The sequence below is a fragment of the Aethalodelphis obliquidens genome, unplaced genomic scaffold (assembly GCF_003676395.1).
Source record: "Aethalodelphis obliquidens isolate GAN/ISIS:26980383/991018 unplaced genomic scaffold, ASM367639v1 scaffold83, whole genome shotgun sequence".
NCBI classification, from domain to species: Eukaryota; Metazoa; Chordata; class Mammalia; order Artiodactyla; family Delphinidae; genus Aethalodelphis; species Aethalodelphis obliquidens.
In genome coordinates this window covers 1,252,940-1,268,190 of record NW_020838027.1, presented here as the reverse complement: position 1 = coordinate 1,268,190, position 15,251 = coordinate 1,252,940, and the positions used below count along the sequence as shown (strand labels likewise).

Genomic DNA, 15,251 nt, shown 5'->3' with positions numbered 1-15,251 from the left:
CGCCCAAGGGGGACTGACGCTCCGGGGGGTGTGGCTCCAGGGCATCAGCTGGGCCAGGAAGAACAGCTTGGAGAGGCGATGGGGGCCCGGGGGCTGGGTGCCTTGGGGAGCAGGCATCGCACACCCTGCTCTTGGAGTCACGACCATCCTTGTCCATCAGCTGTGTCTGTGGTGCTTTTCAGATTCAAGCATTTATTAGCATTAAAGGGAGGAACTCAGGGGTGGGGAGGGGGCGCCTTCTGGAAAGCCTGTTCCTTTCGCCAGCAGGTCCCGAACAATAAACTCTTCCTCCACCCACATGCCAGTTCTGGAATCAGGGAATGCAGAACTGGGTACAGGGCCTTCGGGGTCCGTTGGTCAACTTGACCAAAGCACAGAGCGGGGCTGAACTGGTCCAGAGTCACACAGCCTCTGGTGGAGGGGAGGAGACATGCACCCAGGCCCAGCACACCTCATCCTCGGTCTCCTTGCCGAGGAGGAGAGCTGCCAGGGGTGGAGGGTCGAGGGCTGAGAGCCGGCATCCTGCCCGGTGGCCTCCCCTTCGTTGCTGCAGGCCTGGGGTTCAGCTCCCTTGACAGCAAGGTCAACAGTAAGAGGACCCCAGTGAATGGCTGCCGTCCACTGTGGCCTCACGAATGGCTGCACCCGCTAAGGGCTTGCAAGGGTTTTAAAACCCTTGGAACAGCTCAGAGCGTCCCAGGCCTCAGGCATGTCGCCCACCTGCCTGTGCTCCGGGCTCGGAGGGAACGTGAGCTTCGGTCCCGAGTGGCTTCTTCTCGGCGCTCTCACCACTAGGCTCTCCTGCTTCCTCTCTGGCTCCCTTACTCCCTCAATTGCTTCTTGGTTTGACCCAGCACCCAGGGTTTCCACACCCGCTCCGCGCTCCCGCTGCCCCGCTGGCTCCGTGGACCAGCCCCAGATCTGACTTGTCGCAAAAGTTGTCAGCCTCCTAATTACGTATGGACCTGTTTGGAGGACAGTCACCTCAATGGGACCAGTGCTACAGACCTGTGGTTTCACAGCATTTCTGCAGGCCCGGTTTCTGCTCCACGAATCATCGCTCAGTTCTGGGATGAAAACTGGAAGTGCCTTGACCTCTGCCTTCCCCTTGGGCTCCTAAAGATGGACTTTCCCAACTCCCCAGCTCCCTGTGGCCTGGCCCGGCCTGTGGATGCACTTGAGGCATCCAGGCAGCCCCGAGGACCCCCTGGGTGGCAGCCGCTGCCCCACACCAGGACCCAGTGTCTCCTCTGTCCTCCTCGGGGAGAGGATGGAGTGAAGGCCGAGAGGGCTCAGAGGCTCCTGGTCTGGAAGGTGTCAGAAAAACCCAAGGACAAGGAAGGGCAAAGGCCGAGTGGGGCTCAAGAGGGACAGGAGACCGTGCATGCAGAGGGAGGGACTCAGGAGGCCCCGAGGAAAGAGCCTGGACTTGAGATCCAGAAGACCTGGAGGGCTCAGTGGGTAAGTCGGTCCCAGCCTGAGTCCCACGTGGTGTTGTCATTGGCAACGGGAAGTCTCAGGACGGGGGAGAACGTGGATTCCCTCAGCAGACACGTCTCTTTATACCTGCTGTGCCGGGCGCAGGCTGGGCGTGGGCTGCAGAGAGGACCCACCGCGGCCGCCCAGGGAAGCTCCTGCGCCCGGGCAGAGCCGGGCACAGGCTAGGGCTCGTGGGATCCTCAGACCTGAGCTTTCTTCCCCAGAGGAGGGGGCCCCGCCTGCCCAGGTGTCCTTCCTCTTGGACTGTTCTTCCACGTTCTCTGAGTCCAACACTCATTCCTCTTTGGCTTTTAAAAGGAAACGGAATTAAATTAATTTTTTTATTTTTTTAATATTACATAAAACCGACACAACACAAAATTTACCGTCGTAACCTTTTTAAAGTACATAATTTAATGGCATTAAGTGCATTCACATTGCCGTGCTACCATCACCACCATCACCTCCAGAACTTTTTCGTCTTCTAGATGAAACTCTGTCCCCATTAAACACTAGCTCCCCACCCGCTCCCCCAGCCCCTGGCAGCCCCCATGGTACTTTCTGTGTCTGTGAATCTGCCTGCTCTAAGGGCCGCCTGTAAGTAGATCATACGGTACTTGTCTTTTTGTGGCTTATCTCACTGAACATTTTGTCCTCAAGGTTTCAGGTTGAAGCGTCTGACACATTGCGTCAGAACTTCTTTCCTTTTTAAGATTGAATAACAGTCCATCGTACGTAGAACATTTTGTTGATCCATTCGTCTGTTGATGGACACTCGGGCCGGTTCTCCCGTTCGGCTGTCCTGCATAAGGCTGCTGTGAACATGGGTGTCCCCACTTTCTCCTTTTGGATAAATACCCATAAGTGGAATTGCTGGATTGGATGGTGAGTCTATGTTTAATTTTTTGAAGAACCACCGTGCTGTTTTCCATCAGATTTGCACCGTTTTACCTTCCCGCCAATGGTGCACAGGGTTCTGCTTTCTCCGCGCCCTGGCCAGCGCTTGTTTTCTCTGGTGTTATGATGCTATCATCCTAATGGGTGTGAAGCGCTCTCTCTGGCTTTGAGGACATCCGTGTAGACCCTGTTGAGCCCCCGAAGTCCTGGGGAATCCTGGGATGATAAACTAGGAAAGAAACAAGGGCTGGAGGGCCGTGCTTTCTGGGTTGCCCTTCCTGCCTGCATGGCCCTGAGGTTGAACGTACCCTGTAAGCCCAGGCCAGCTGGGGGCAGCCACTGAGGACGGCTGAGCACCCTCTCCCAGGCCACCAGCCAGTGAGCAGAGGGCAGTGGGTGGTGGGCTGCACCCTCTCGGCCCTCGTCCTGAGGCCAGTGGGGAGGAGACCCGGTCACCGTGGAACTTTGTGGGAGTTGGACCGGCCGGGGAGGTGTGACGGCCGGGACCCCGGGCCTCTGGGAGCTGAGTATCTGAGCCGGGAGGACTTTTATGGTCACTGGCTGAGCCCCCTCCCTCTGAAGAAGAGGAAGTTAGGAGACAAAGAGAGAAGTGATTCGCCCAAGTGCCCAGAACAGATGGCGGTGGAGCAGGGCCTGGAATTCAGCTCTCCTGGCTTCTGGCTTGGCCCTGCCCCGCAAACGGGGAGCGTCAAGGTGCTTCCATGCAGCTAATGTTTAGCAAAGGGAGACAGCCTCAGGGCCGCCTGCTTACCTTCTCGTTGCCTTTCCACCTTCTCGCCTGCCTGCTGTCTGGCGGAGGTGCTGTGGGGATGAATGAGATGAATGGCATCGACTTGGCTAAATGAAAGAAGGGTTATGCTTTACCAGAGCGTGGCTATGAAGCGGCCTGTGAGTGGAGAGGAGTCACGTCACGCGCTGCTCTTGTCCCACCCGGGTGAGAATTGGCGACGTCCCGGAGGAGGACAGAGTGCCGAGTGTGCGTGTATTCGTGTGTGTTATGTGTGTAGTGTGTAAATATGTGCGGGACCCCTCCCCCCGCACCGTGCAATCCCACGGACGATGGAGAAATTTCAGAGCCTTCCCCTGACGGAGGGTCCTTGGAAAATGGAGCACGGTTTTCAAGGATCTGTGGAATTCTCCGTATTCTCTGGATAGATTCACTTTTTCACAAATTGACACTATCAGTATTTGTGTGTGAGATACAGCACTTTTTAAGAGGTGGTTTCTTAACAAGGAGGGGCTACTTCTAGGAAAAAGACTTTTTAAAAAAATTTTTGTAAAGCAGCTTTTGTGTTTTATTTCACGTCCCTGAAGGTGCGTTCCTCTCCCTTGGTGCCCTGAGGCTTTACATGCAGGCGTGTGTGGAGTGATTCTCATTAAGTAATGCTTCATATTTGGGTAGAATCTCATTTAGTCCTTACGACTGTCACGTGAGGAATGCATTCTCATCTCTGTTCTACAGACGAGTAAGCTGAGGCCCAGAGAAGAGTACGTCACTGGGCGCTCGGCAGGGCGGCTGGGGGTGTGAGTGATGGTCACTGGGTCGGTGGCCTGGGTTCTGACACCGTGAGGCTGGAGGAAAGCCACTTCCTCCCTCTCATGTCTGGTTCTGCTAGAACCTCTCCGGAGGGCTTGCGTTTATGGGATGGCACGTCTCAGGCCCGGGGACGGGATCCAGGAGTCCTCTCCCCGCGTGTGCACGTACCTGTTCAGACCTCATGGAGCCCAGCTGATATTACACGAAATTGTTATTAAAGGTCGAGAAGACAAGGAAAAGGAAAGGATCTTGCCCGTGTTTCTCGGCTAATTTCCAAATCGCCTGTTTCACTTTATCCCAAACCTGGGTCCTTTTGTGTACAGAGAGCTGCAGGTGGAGACACGGGTGCCAACGACCCTCAGTCCTGAGCGCAGGTTGTGGTTGGCAGAGGGGCGCACAGAGGGGCTGCAGAGCCACCCCGGGACTTCTTGCTCCTCCGCGCCTGTGGGCAGGTGCCGTGTTTTCCTGATGTGCTGGAGTTTGGGAGGAAGAGGCCGCAGGGTGGCTGGTTCACCAGGTGGGGTCTGCGCACTGCCCCCCACGGGTGGTCAGCAGCTGGACGAGAATCTGATGCTGGTTTGGCCACGGTCATTTTGGAAGCGTACTTAAACAATCAGACAAAAGCACAACGCTTTTCTTTCTGATTACCAAAGAATTATTCAGTGTACAGAATTTGGAAAATACACTAATGAAAGCAATAGCTGGGACTTACAAGGGCCTTGCTCTTGAGCACTATTCTGAGAGCTGTCCCTTATTAACTCAGGTGCGATAGCCTCTGTTATTATCTCCGTCTCACAAGTGAGGAATCGCGGGTACCAGGAGGTCAGGTGGCCGGCCAGTCACAGGGCTGTAACTGACAGGGCCGGAATGCAGCCCGCCTGGTTTCTGAGTCCAGGGCCCTGTGTGCCTGGCTGACCTGCCTCTGCGCAAATGAATGTCACTCGTCACCTGAAGATAACCGCTAATAACATTTCTGTTTTTTAAAAATAATAAATTATTTTATAATTTATTTCTATTTAGTTTCCGTTTAGCCTTTCTCCTATAAAAAAGTCTTTTATAAAATTGAGGTCCTACCATATACACTTCTTTGGACACTGTTGCTTAATATTATGTTGTAAAAATTTTTTCTATATTATTTTTCTTTTTTTAATTAACTTTTATTGGAGTAGAGTTGCTTTACAGTGTTGTGTTAGTTTCTACTGTACAGCAAAGTGAATCAGCTGTACATACACGTATAGCCCCTCCTTTCTGGGTTTCCTTCTGTATATTATTTTTCAAGAACATAATTCTTATGGCTCCTAAACTTCTATCATGTGGGTCTGCATTGGTTTATCTAACCAGTGCCCCAGTGGTGGGCTTTGGGGGATCTCCAGTTTGGTGTTGGTATTATTCACACCGTGGTGGATACTTACCCGTGGTGGGCGCAGCGAAAGGGGCCTGGGAGGGGTCCCCGGTGGGGCTGGCGGGGCTCTGGGCTCAGCAGACCTTCTCTCCCGCGGAGTGGGCGTGCTCTCGGTCGCGAGGGTCTGAGTCTGAGCTCTGGGCTCCGAGCCTCCGCAGGGCTCTCCCGCCGGTCCTCTGAGTCAGAGCTGGTTACTGCTTGTTCCCAGAGGTGCCCGTCCCCCCTCAGTGGGTGAAAGAAGTGGGCAGGTGAGCATCAGTGAGGGAAGCGAGCCTTTCTGCCCCCCACCCTCCCAGATGGTGAGAAGGAACTAGGCTGGGTCCACTGAATCTACTAAAAACTGTCCTCGCAAGGTAGCACTGCCTCCCATGTTCTAGTTCTGGTGATTGGGAAAGGTGTGGTCTCCCTGTGTCTCTGTTTTCCTTCCAATAAAATGGGGCCAAAGCGGCAAACCCCTCAGTGTCACGGGGCCAGAGTCTAAGTGATGAATGTTAAGGGAGGAAAGATCACGGGACAATTACACTCTGCCAATATCCACGTACTGATTCATCCAGCACACTTTCCATGAGCATGCGTCACATCCAGGCATCTCTGGGCTCGCGGGAGCAGTGGTGCGTAGGGTGGGTGAGGGCCCTGCTTCTTGGGGTTTCCCTGCTGGTGTAGGACAGGAAACAAACCTCCCCTTAACAAGGACATAACCACATTCACCATACGGCGAACATACCGATCTGAATAATCGAATAGCATTGTCTCTGTGGACTTCTGCATAAATATCTGTGAAGCCTAAGCAGAAATTCTGCAGAGAGCTTCCGTGCAGGCGCTGCGCTTTGAGCACCTCCTGGGTGACTGCTGTGCTAGGATTTCAGAAGCCACAGAGCTGGTTCCTGCTCGCAGGGGGCTTACAGCTCGTTGGGAGAATCGGAGAGGGGCCCCTGAACTCCTCAGGCTTTCATTGGCCGAAGCACAGGAGGGGGAGTCGGTGTTTGGGTCCCACGGGTGCTCTGCCAGGCCACTGTGGCCCTCATCCCGTCTTCTGCACCCTTCCCGTCCCCAGACATCGGCGACCTGGAGGATTTCCCGTTTTTCTAGCTGGTACCTGACCTCAGCCAGGGCTGGATCTACTTGTTTTTTACTATAAAGGCTACTTTGCGGTGACACTTAAAAAGCTGAAATGCTGACTTTCAGTAAATGTGAGGGAATTCTCCACTAGGTCCTGTAATTTAGGTTTGCCGTCACCAGGTGGTGACAGGTGCCTTCGTTCAAATAGCAGGAGGGTGCGACGTGCCCCCTCCCCCTGCTTGGATATAAGCAGGAGAAGCATTTTCTCACCCTTGGCAATTGACGACCTTTGGCTGCAGGGCGTGGTTCAGCGACTCTGTCAGTTTGCTTTCTGGCTGTTCTTCTTCCTTCTGTTCTCTGAGGTCAGTGTGACCTTGAGTACCGCAGGGGCATGGCTTTCTGGTTAGGGTCCTCTGCAGATGGAGGCCAGTTTGCTTCCATGGGAGTCCCTCTCTGGATTCTCTCTCCTTGTCTTTCCTTTGGACTTGCTGCCCCATGGAGAGCAGAGAGCAGGTTTTGTTTGCGGGATCTCTGGAAGGTGAGAATGCTGGTCCCCTTACGCCCTCCCCGTTGGCTTGGGCTTCCAAAGCGCTCTAGATTCTCTGCCTCTGCCCCGTCATTAGATGGAGGTGTGATGGAGCACAGAAGAGAGGCGGGTTTATTTAAGGCAGCGCCCGATGGGTCGAGTTGAGGAGACGGCCACAGATGTCCCTGGTCCCTCACTGTCTCTTTGTTTCAGAGCAGATTTGACTCCTGTGGTCCAGGGCCCATTGTGAGCGTCGTCATCCCTCATGGACTGTGTGTGTAGCAGGATGTGGGGAGAGGAGGGCGGAGGGACCGACAGGAGACCGTTGAAAATAGTGCAGTAATAGCCCAGCTAAGAGAAGGAGGCAGACGTACAGCTCACGGTTGACGCGCTCAGGAGACCCTCTGGGGGCTTGGTCTGGGGAGAGGGCTTGCATCTCAGCTGGGATGTCCCCGGGCTCTCGTGGGCCCAGCTTGGGCTGGGGGAAACGTCAGCTTCCCCATCTGCCCATTGGGAAACCCAGTTTCTTATTCATCTGTCGAGAGTGTTAACCCCTGAAAAGTGACTTTTCGTTTCTGTGTTGTTTGTTGGGTCTTAGGATCTTGTATGCTTTGAAAATATGTCTTTCTGCAGAGAGTGGTTATTTCCTGATCAGAAAATCCACCCACCCAGCAGCCTCGGAATCAGGTCTTGATTGCTTTTTTTGTTGTTGTTGTTTTTTGCGGTACGCGGGCCTCTCACTGTTGTGGCCTCTCCCGTTGCAGAGCACAGGCTCCGGACGCACAGGCTCAGCGGCCATGGCTCACGGGCCCAGCCGCTCCGCGGCACGTGGGATCTTCCCGGACCGGGGCACGAACCCACGTCCCCTGCATCGGCAGGCAGACCCCCAACCACTGCGCCACCAGGGAAGCCCACGACTCCTCTTTAAATGTAGACGTGTGCCGTCCACAGTGTGGCTACTAGCCACGTGAGGGTACTTAAATGTAGATTACCTGAAATTAAATATTAATACAATTCAAAGTGTAGTTCCTCAGTTGCACTAGCTCCTGGCCAGTGCTTAAAGCCAGTGCCTGGTGGGTACCACGTTGGACACCCCAGAATTACGGAGCGTCTCCATCACTGTAGAAGTTCCTTAGGACAGCGCTGCTGTAGCCTGCCCGTGTCGGGCAAGGTTCAGACCTACAGCAGACACTGCCGTAGCTGTTTTACGAGGACGAATACTTAATGCAGGCATTTAAAGCTTTACAAAGCGACTGGAAGGTTTGGGAGAGCCGGCAGTAGGCGAGGCCCCGGGACCGCTCCTAGGACCACACGGCAGAGCTGGGTCGCTAAGAGGACTGGGACTCTGGGATCTTCAGGAAGTGGATCTGGGCGGTACCGCGCTGAGGATCACAGCACCTTATCCGAGGTCTGGGCACCGGGAAGCCATCGCCAGGGCCTTTCTGTCTCTACAGGGCGAGAGTAGTGGCACGGACACCCTCCCCACAGGACGTAGTTTCATTTCAGGCCTCGACCTGGCTGACCTCACAGCCGCGTCATTCTGGCCACGGGGAGGTTGGAAAGTGTGTCCAGCCTCTGCGGGACAGGAGCGCGCAGAGGAGGAGGGGGGATGGCTTCTGAGTTAGTCGGTCCGGCAGTCCGCCCGGGGCTGAGCGGGACCCCAGGCTTCCCTGGGGGAGCACACCCGGCTGCGATGGCCCGGGCCTCAGCTGTCGTCTGAGCCCAGACGGCATCCTCCCCGTGTGAGCGTCCGACGGCGTCCTCCCCGTGTGAGCGCCCGGCGGCATCCTCCCTGTGTGAGCGCCCGGCTATCTCAGTAAACGCACTAGATGGAGAAGATTAATGGCCTCCGGCTGGCTGCTCAGTTGGCCTTTCATGGGCAGAGAAGCTCGCTTTCTGTTTCAGGTCGGCTGCTTCGCTCTTAAAGGGAACGGAGGCCCCGGTCCCTGCGGGCATCTGCAAAGCCCTCAGGACGCACCCGGCCCGAGAGGAAGCATGTCCTTGGTGCCATACCATTGCTTCTCGTCTCCGTAAATGAGCCGAGGTTGTGCTGTGTGTACAAAGCCTGGCCGCCGGGAGACACTCCCTCTGTGCACGGCTGCATGTACTGAGGCCAGAGGGGGAGGTCGTGCGCACGAAGCCGGCCTGTAGCCCTGAACCCCTTACACACACATGGCTAACCGGGGGTCCCTTTCTCGTGCCAGGCGGTTGGGCTTCTCTACTGAGGGATAATGTGGAAGGGAGATGGGGAGGGTCAACGCTGGCCGCCGGGGTTGGAGGTCTGCCCGTTTACACTGTGGGGTCGGGAGGGGATTTGCGAAGGAATTCCCAAGCAGGGAGCAGGGGGAACCGCATGCTGAGTACATGCAAAGGTCCTGGGGCAGACAAGGACTGAGCTTGTCTAAGTGAAACGGGGCCAGGACGGTAGGCGTGCCTGGACCAGGCTGAGAGAGAGGAAGTTCTGAGAAGCAGGCAGGGCCGCCCCTGCAGGCTCACAGCCCGTGGCAGCGTCTGGACTGCGAAGAGATCTGACTGGGAGGACGACAGGGCCTGATTCATAACCTGTATTTCTGAAAGGTCACTCTGGCTGCTGCATGGAGACTGGACTGGGGACGGGCAGGAGAAGTGGGGGAAATGGCAGGGCTTCTGCAGCATCTGGGGCAAGACATGGGTGGTGGCCTGGACCAGGCCAGCGGCACCGGAGATAGACATCGTTTCTCACAGCCTCTTCGCCGGAGTGCTCCCTGGAGGTCACAGCGGAGAGGTCAGCAGGGAGCCTGGGAAAGCTCGTCCTCTCGGGCGCCGACGGGCTGATCCCGCACTTTCCCAGGTCACCCTCGCCGTGACGTCGTCATCACGAGCCTTAGCAAGCAGATGCTGGGCCTCTTCTGGGACGTGGCCCTAGGGCAGGTGCGTGGATGGACGCAGATTGAAGAAAGTCGCTCGATTTCATCCCTGAGCAGCTCCAGGTCCCAGCACCACGCCTCCCTTGCAGGGCCCCGGGGAGCCCATCTCCCGGCTTGGGCCCTGGCAGAGTAGCCCGTGCCAAGGCCGACCGGGGCCTCGTCCTGGCTCCTTGGAGCGACAGCCTGTGTGTGCGGCCTGGGGAGCTGCCCCGGGGGGCGGAGCCGGTTCACGAGTGGGAGTCAACCTGCTCCCACACAAGGAAGGCGTCCGCAGTGGCGCCCACCTGTGTGCGCGGCCTGGTCCGCGGTGGCGCCCATCTGTGTGCGGCCTGGTCCGCGGTGGCGCCCACCTGTGCGCGGCCTGGTCCGCGGTGGCGCCCACCTGTGTGCGTGGCCTGGTCCGCGGTGGCGCCCACCTGTGTGCGCGGCCTGGTCTGCTGAGCCGCCGCCCTGGGCTCCTGCAGATCGTCCAGGAAGGCAGAGCCAGAGCAGACTTAGACGGTGGCATCGTTTCAGCTGGCAGCCAGAGGACCGAGCTCTGAATCAGCTTTATAATTTGAAAATTGGTCTCTTTGCGTCGGGTGCTTATTTCCTGCTAACCGAAGCCGTCAGAGACACAGAGCTGCTTCCCTTCCTCCCTAGCTCTGCTCCGGCTCCGCCAGCGCGGGGCCTGCCATTCCTGGATCACTGTGTCCTCTTGTCAGGGGGGTCCTAGGGGTCCTGAGAGCCTCATGCCTGGGTGGGAGTCGTCCCAGGGCGTGGGGGACAGTCACTTGTGATAGGAGAGGCTGAGCTGGGCCTTGAGGTACGGCCTGGATGGAGGCCAGCCCGAGGGGCCACACCTGTCTCGCGCGTGTGTGTGTGTGTGTGTGTGTGTGTGTGTGTGTTCACTGTGCCCTTCGTTATGTCACAGGCTGCAGCAGTGCTTGGGCTGCCAGGACCGAAATACTGAAGGTTGTTTTCTTGCCCTCTGGCTGGGGAGAGGTTGACATTCCACTTTTCCCCACGGGCTTATCCGTATGTGCTTCTCCAGATGGACCTCTCCCGAGAGGTCCCACTGCTCTGGGAACGGCTCACAGTGTAAATAAGGTCATCGCCCAAGGCTCGGGTGGCCCTGAAGTTGGCCCCCCACTGCTCTGGGAATGGCTCACAGCATAAATAAGGTCATCGCCCAGGGCTCGGGTGGCCCTGAAGTTGGTCCCACCCGGCCAGGCTTTCCTGGTCTCGCTGCCTCGGGGCCCCGGGATGCACCCAGCCCGGCCTTGGCGCTGATGACGTCAGCTCTTGTCTGCCGCTTCCCGCCTTCGTCTCGCACTTCGTCCAGCGTTCCGGGAGCGCCGGGCTGTGGCCACCAGGGTCTGCGGGAGGGGTGGTGTCGAGGCCTCGTGTCAGGAGAGAACTGCGGAGACCCGGACAGTCCAGCAGGGTGGAGCCAGGGCCGCTTTCCCGGACGTGAGGGAAGAGGACGGCCGGCCCAGGAGCTCCAGCAGAGGCTGTTCAGCATGGTCATGGCCAGACCGGGGGTCTAGGAAGGAAGGTGGTTTCCCACAGATCAAACGGGCAAGCTAAGGGTCGCAGCCCTTGCCAGTGAAGCCGGTGAGACACGCGATCCGGCCACGCCGGACCGGCTCGGTCCAGGGCAGCACGTCTGTCCATCCGCCTCCATCCTGGAGGCCCTGGGGCGGGTGGTGTGGTGGGCGCTGCCCCGTGAAGATCGCCTCCGACACGGAGGGTGTTCTTGGGGTCAGAAGTGCAGCCCCTTCACCCTCAGGCCGTGAACCCCAGGAGGAGCTCGTCCTCCAGCGAGTACGGCACCCTCGCCCTCGTGTGTGGTGGGAACACTCACCTGGCTGGCTGTCACGGCGCCGCTCGTGCTGCAGGCGCCTGGAGGCTTCGCGTCCCTTCCTTGGGGCTCCCGTACGAAAGGCGAAGGCCCAGCCTCACGGGGTCCCGCTTGCCTTAGGCTTCAGACACACACAGGGAGGACGGCGGCAGGTGCGTGACAGATGAGACCCCCGGTGGGAAGGGTTGGGTCCTCCGGCTCCCGACGTCCTAGATGGTGACATGGAGCTGGTGTCAGGTCGGGGCCAGGCAGTGAACTGAGGACAAGGCCCAGCAGTGGCAGTGGGGCTCCAGTGCCACGGGGACCACATGGCGACGGTGCCGGAGGTGGCTGTCAGCGGACAGGGAAGTGGCAGCAGCTGGTACCTAAGTGGACCCGAAGTGCTCATCTTGGGGTCCTGCGGGGTGGGAAGCGCACACCTGTGATGCCGTCCCCCTCCCGCTCGTGCCCCCGGCAGACATCACGAATCTGTCACCTTTCTCTCGTGCTCAGAAAAGTCCCAGAATCCTTGAGGTACAGCGTTTTGGTGGTCACGTCGGTCAGTTGGCATAAAACTGGAAACTTACTGTGTGTCACTGGTGTGACGATGGAAGGGACATAGACTTTGGAACCTGGGAGGAATGACAGCCCAGGCAGGTACGAGCAAGCGTATTCGTTCTCTTTTGGTTGCAAGGGACAGAAATCCAGTTCAAACTAGCTTAAGCGAAGTTACCTAAGGCATAAAACTGGAAAGCTCAGGGTGAGGCGGGCATCAGGTGTGGCTGGATGCAGGTGCCCAGTGGTTTTCAGAGCCTGTTTCTAGGATGGAGTGTGTCTGGGTTCTGAGGCTAAGCTGAGTCATGTGCTCATCTCTGCACTGGCCCCCGTCGTGGACAGGGCCGGCGGTGGGGCTGAGGGGGTCACACCGGCAGCAAAAGTTGCCTTGAAGGTCTAACCTAGAAGGACGAGCCCAGGATGTGCGCTGGGGGGAGGGGGCTGGGCGAGGACCCAGCCCGTGGCAGGGAGGAGAGAGAAGGGCCCCACGGGGCAGTGTGTCCCGGGCCAGCAGCTTCCCTGGAGGAGCCTTGTGCACATGAAGCAGAGAAGAGGGTCATCGTGGGGTGGAGGGGCTTGCAGGTGACATTCGTGCCGCTGGTTGGGCTCCAGCCACAGTCTCCCAGGCGACTGAAGTGGCCTCCAGATGCCAGGCTCTCCGCCCACAGTAATCACCCCACTCTCTGTGGCATCTCCTGACCCTGGGGCACCTGCCCAGCCGGCCAGTCTCAAGGTCATGTGTCTGATCTGGGGCCCAGGCTGAGCTGATCCCTTGGTAAGCCTTATAGGATTCTGGGGTGAGGTGCCCCCCGAGCTGACGGGAGAGAACCCACCAGACACGCGCCGTGTCATAGGGACAGTCTTGGAGGCTTCTGTTGCCTTTAGACCAGAGCCATGCAGATGCTTCTGTGCTGGATTTCACTGGTTCCTACCCAGGTTTCCTTCTTTCTGGTCGCCCCCACTACACACAGCGCCCTTTGCCAGGTACCAAACGCTGCGTAATGAGTCACCGAAGACAAGTGGCTTTCTGCAGCAAACACCGTGCTGTCTCCCAGTTTCTGCGGGTTGGGAGTTCAGGAAGGTCTCGCTGGGCTGTTCTGGCTTGGGGTGTTGTCGTGGGGTTGCAGTCAGGCGGTGGCTGGAGCAGCTGGGGGCTGGCTGGGATGCCCACCCCCCAACCCCACGTTGACTGGCTGGGCTTCCTCACAGCATGGCGGCCCAGGGCTGGTGTTATGAGTTCTCGACCTAGCCTTGGAAGTAATCCCTGCTGTCACCTCTGCTGAACTTTACCAGTCAAAACGGTCACGAGAGGCCAACCCTTTGTCAGGAGGAGGGCGGGTAGATCCTATTTCTCAATGGGAGCATGTCAGAGGAGCTCCTGATTCAGAACCATCACAGCCCCCCACCCTCCTATCCAACAACTCCCATCGCCACATGGCTTTGAGGTACCTGGATGTAACCTTGCTTGGGTCCATCCCCTTCATGTATCAGACTTACTTTTATCTTTTGGAACTTAGGTGCAGAGATTTGAGTGAATTATACCCTTCAATTCATTGTACGTTTGTCAGCATTGATTCATGCAGTGGCTCTCATTCATTCATTCATTCTTCTTTTCTGTCCCCACGCGCCTATTCTCATTTTCCTCCTCACCTTCCATAAACAGCCATTCTCTTCTACTTTATTTGTATGTGTTCTTACAAGGATGTATTTTAATTGACATGTGTTGCATTGCATATTTGTCTTTTTCTACATCCTCCACTCACTGTTTCTGAGGTCCGTAAAGGTTGTAATGCAATACATCTCGTGTCTTGTTCACCTAAAATGAGGGGTGTGATGTGTCCAAGGTCACACAGCTGACCTAGACTGAACGAGGACCAGAGCAGATTCCCAGCGTCACACACTGATGTTTCCATGTGCCACCTCCCTGGTTCCTGCAGTGGTTTGAAATAGGCCATTTTTTTTTTAATAGATCTCTATTGGAGTAAAATTGCTTCACAATACTGTGCTAGTTTCTGTTGCACAGCAAAGTGAATCAGCCATATGCATACATATGTCCCCATATCCCCTCCCTCTTAAGCCTCCCTCCCACCCTCCCTACCCCTCCCCTCTAGGTGGTCACAAAGCACCGAGCTGATCTCCCTGTGCTGTGTGGCTGCTTCCCACCAGCTATCTATTTTACATTTGGCAGTGTGTATATGTCCATGCCACTCTCTCACTTCGTCCCAGCTTCCCCTTCCCACCCCGTGTCCTCAAGTCCATTCTCTATGTCTACCTCTTTATTCCTGCCCTGCAACTAGGTTCATCAGTACCTTTTCTTTTAGATTCCATATATATGTGTTAGCATATGGTATTTGTTTTTCTCTTTCTGACTTACTTCACTCTGTATGACAGACTCTAGGTCCATCCACCTCACTACAAATAACTCCATTTCGTTTCTTTTTATGGCTGAGTAATATTGCATTGTGTATATGTGACACATCTTCTTTACCCATTCATCTGTCGATGGACATTTAGGTTGCTTCCATGTCCTGCCTGTTGTACATAGTGCTGCAGTGAACATTGTGGTACATGGCTCTTTCTGAATTGTGGTTGAAATGAGACTTCAAAAAAAAAATTGTAAGCCTGGGATCCAGAGCACATCACAAGCTCTCCTGTTTTCCTCCCAGTGACCGCTGTCCCCTGTTCTCTCCTGCAGGTCCCAGCTATGGGAGCCCGCGCCCGGCTCACGCCAACATGAATGCCAACGCGGCCGCGGGGCTGGCACCTGAGCACATCCCCACACCGGGGGCCGCCCTGTCCTGGCAGGCAGCCATTGACGCGGCCCGGCAGGCCAAGCTGATGGGCAGCGCTGGCAACGCCACCATCTCCACGGTCAGCTCCACGCAGCGGAAGCGGCAGCAGTACGGGAAGCCCAAGAAACAGGGCAGCACGATGGCCACGCGCCCGCCCCGTGCCCTGCTCTGCCTGACCCTCAAGAACCCCATCCGGAGGGCGTGCATCAGCATCGTGGAGTGGAAGTATCCTTTGTGCCTGGGGCCAGCAGACGG

General features: G+C 56.7%; 1 protein-coding gene across 3 annotated transcripts in view; it reads left to right on the top strand.

Moving 5' to 3' along the window:
• Positions 1 to 15,251, top strand: part of CACNA1C (calcium voltage-gated channel subunit alpha1 C) — a 466,008-nt gene that overhangs the window by 34,602 nt on the left and 416,155 nt on the right. For all 3 annotated transcript variants that reach the window (XM_027093450.1, XM_027093449.1, XM_027093448.1), the window contains exon 2: positions 14,900 to 15,221. In XM_027093450.1, coding sequence (XP_026949251.1) covers positions 14,900 to 15,221 — 322 coding nt within the window. The remainder of the gene's footprint in view (positions 1 to 14,899; positions 15,222 to 15,251) is intronic.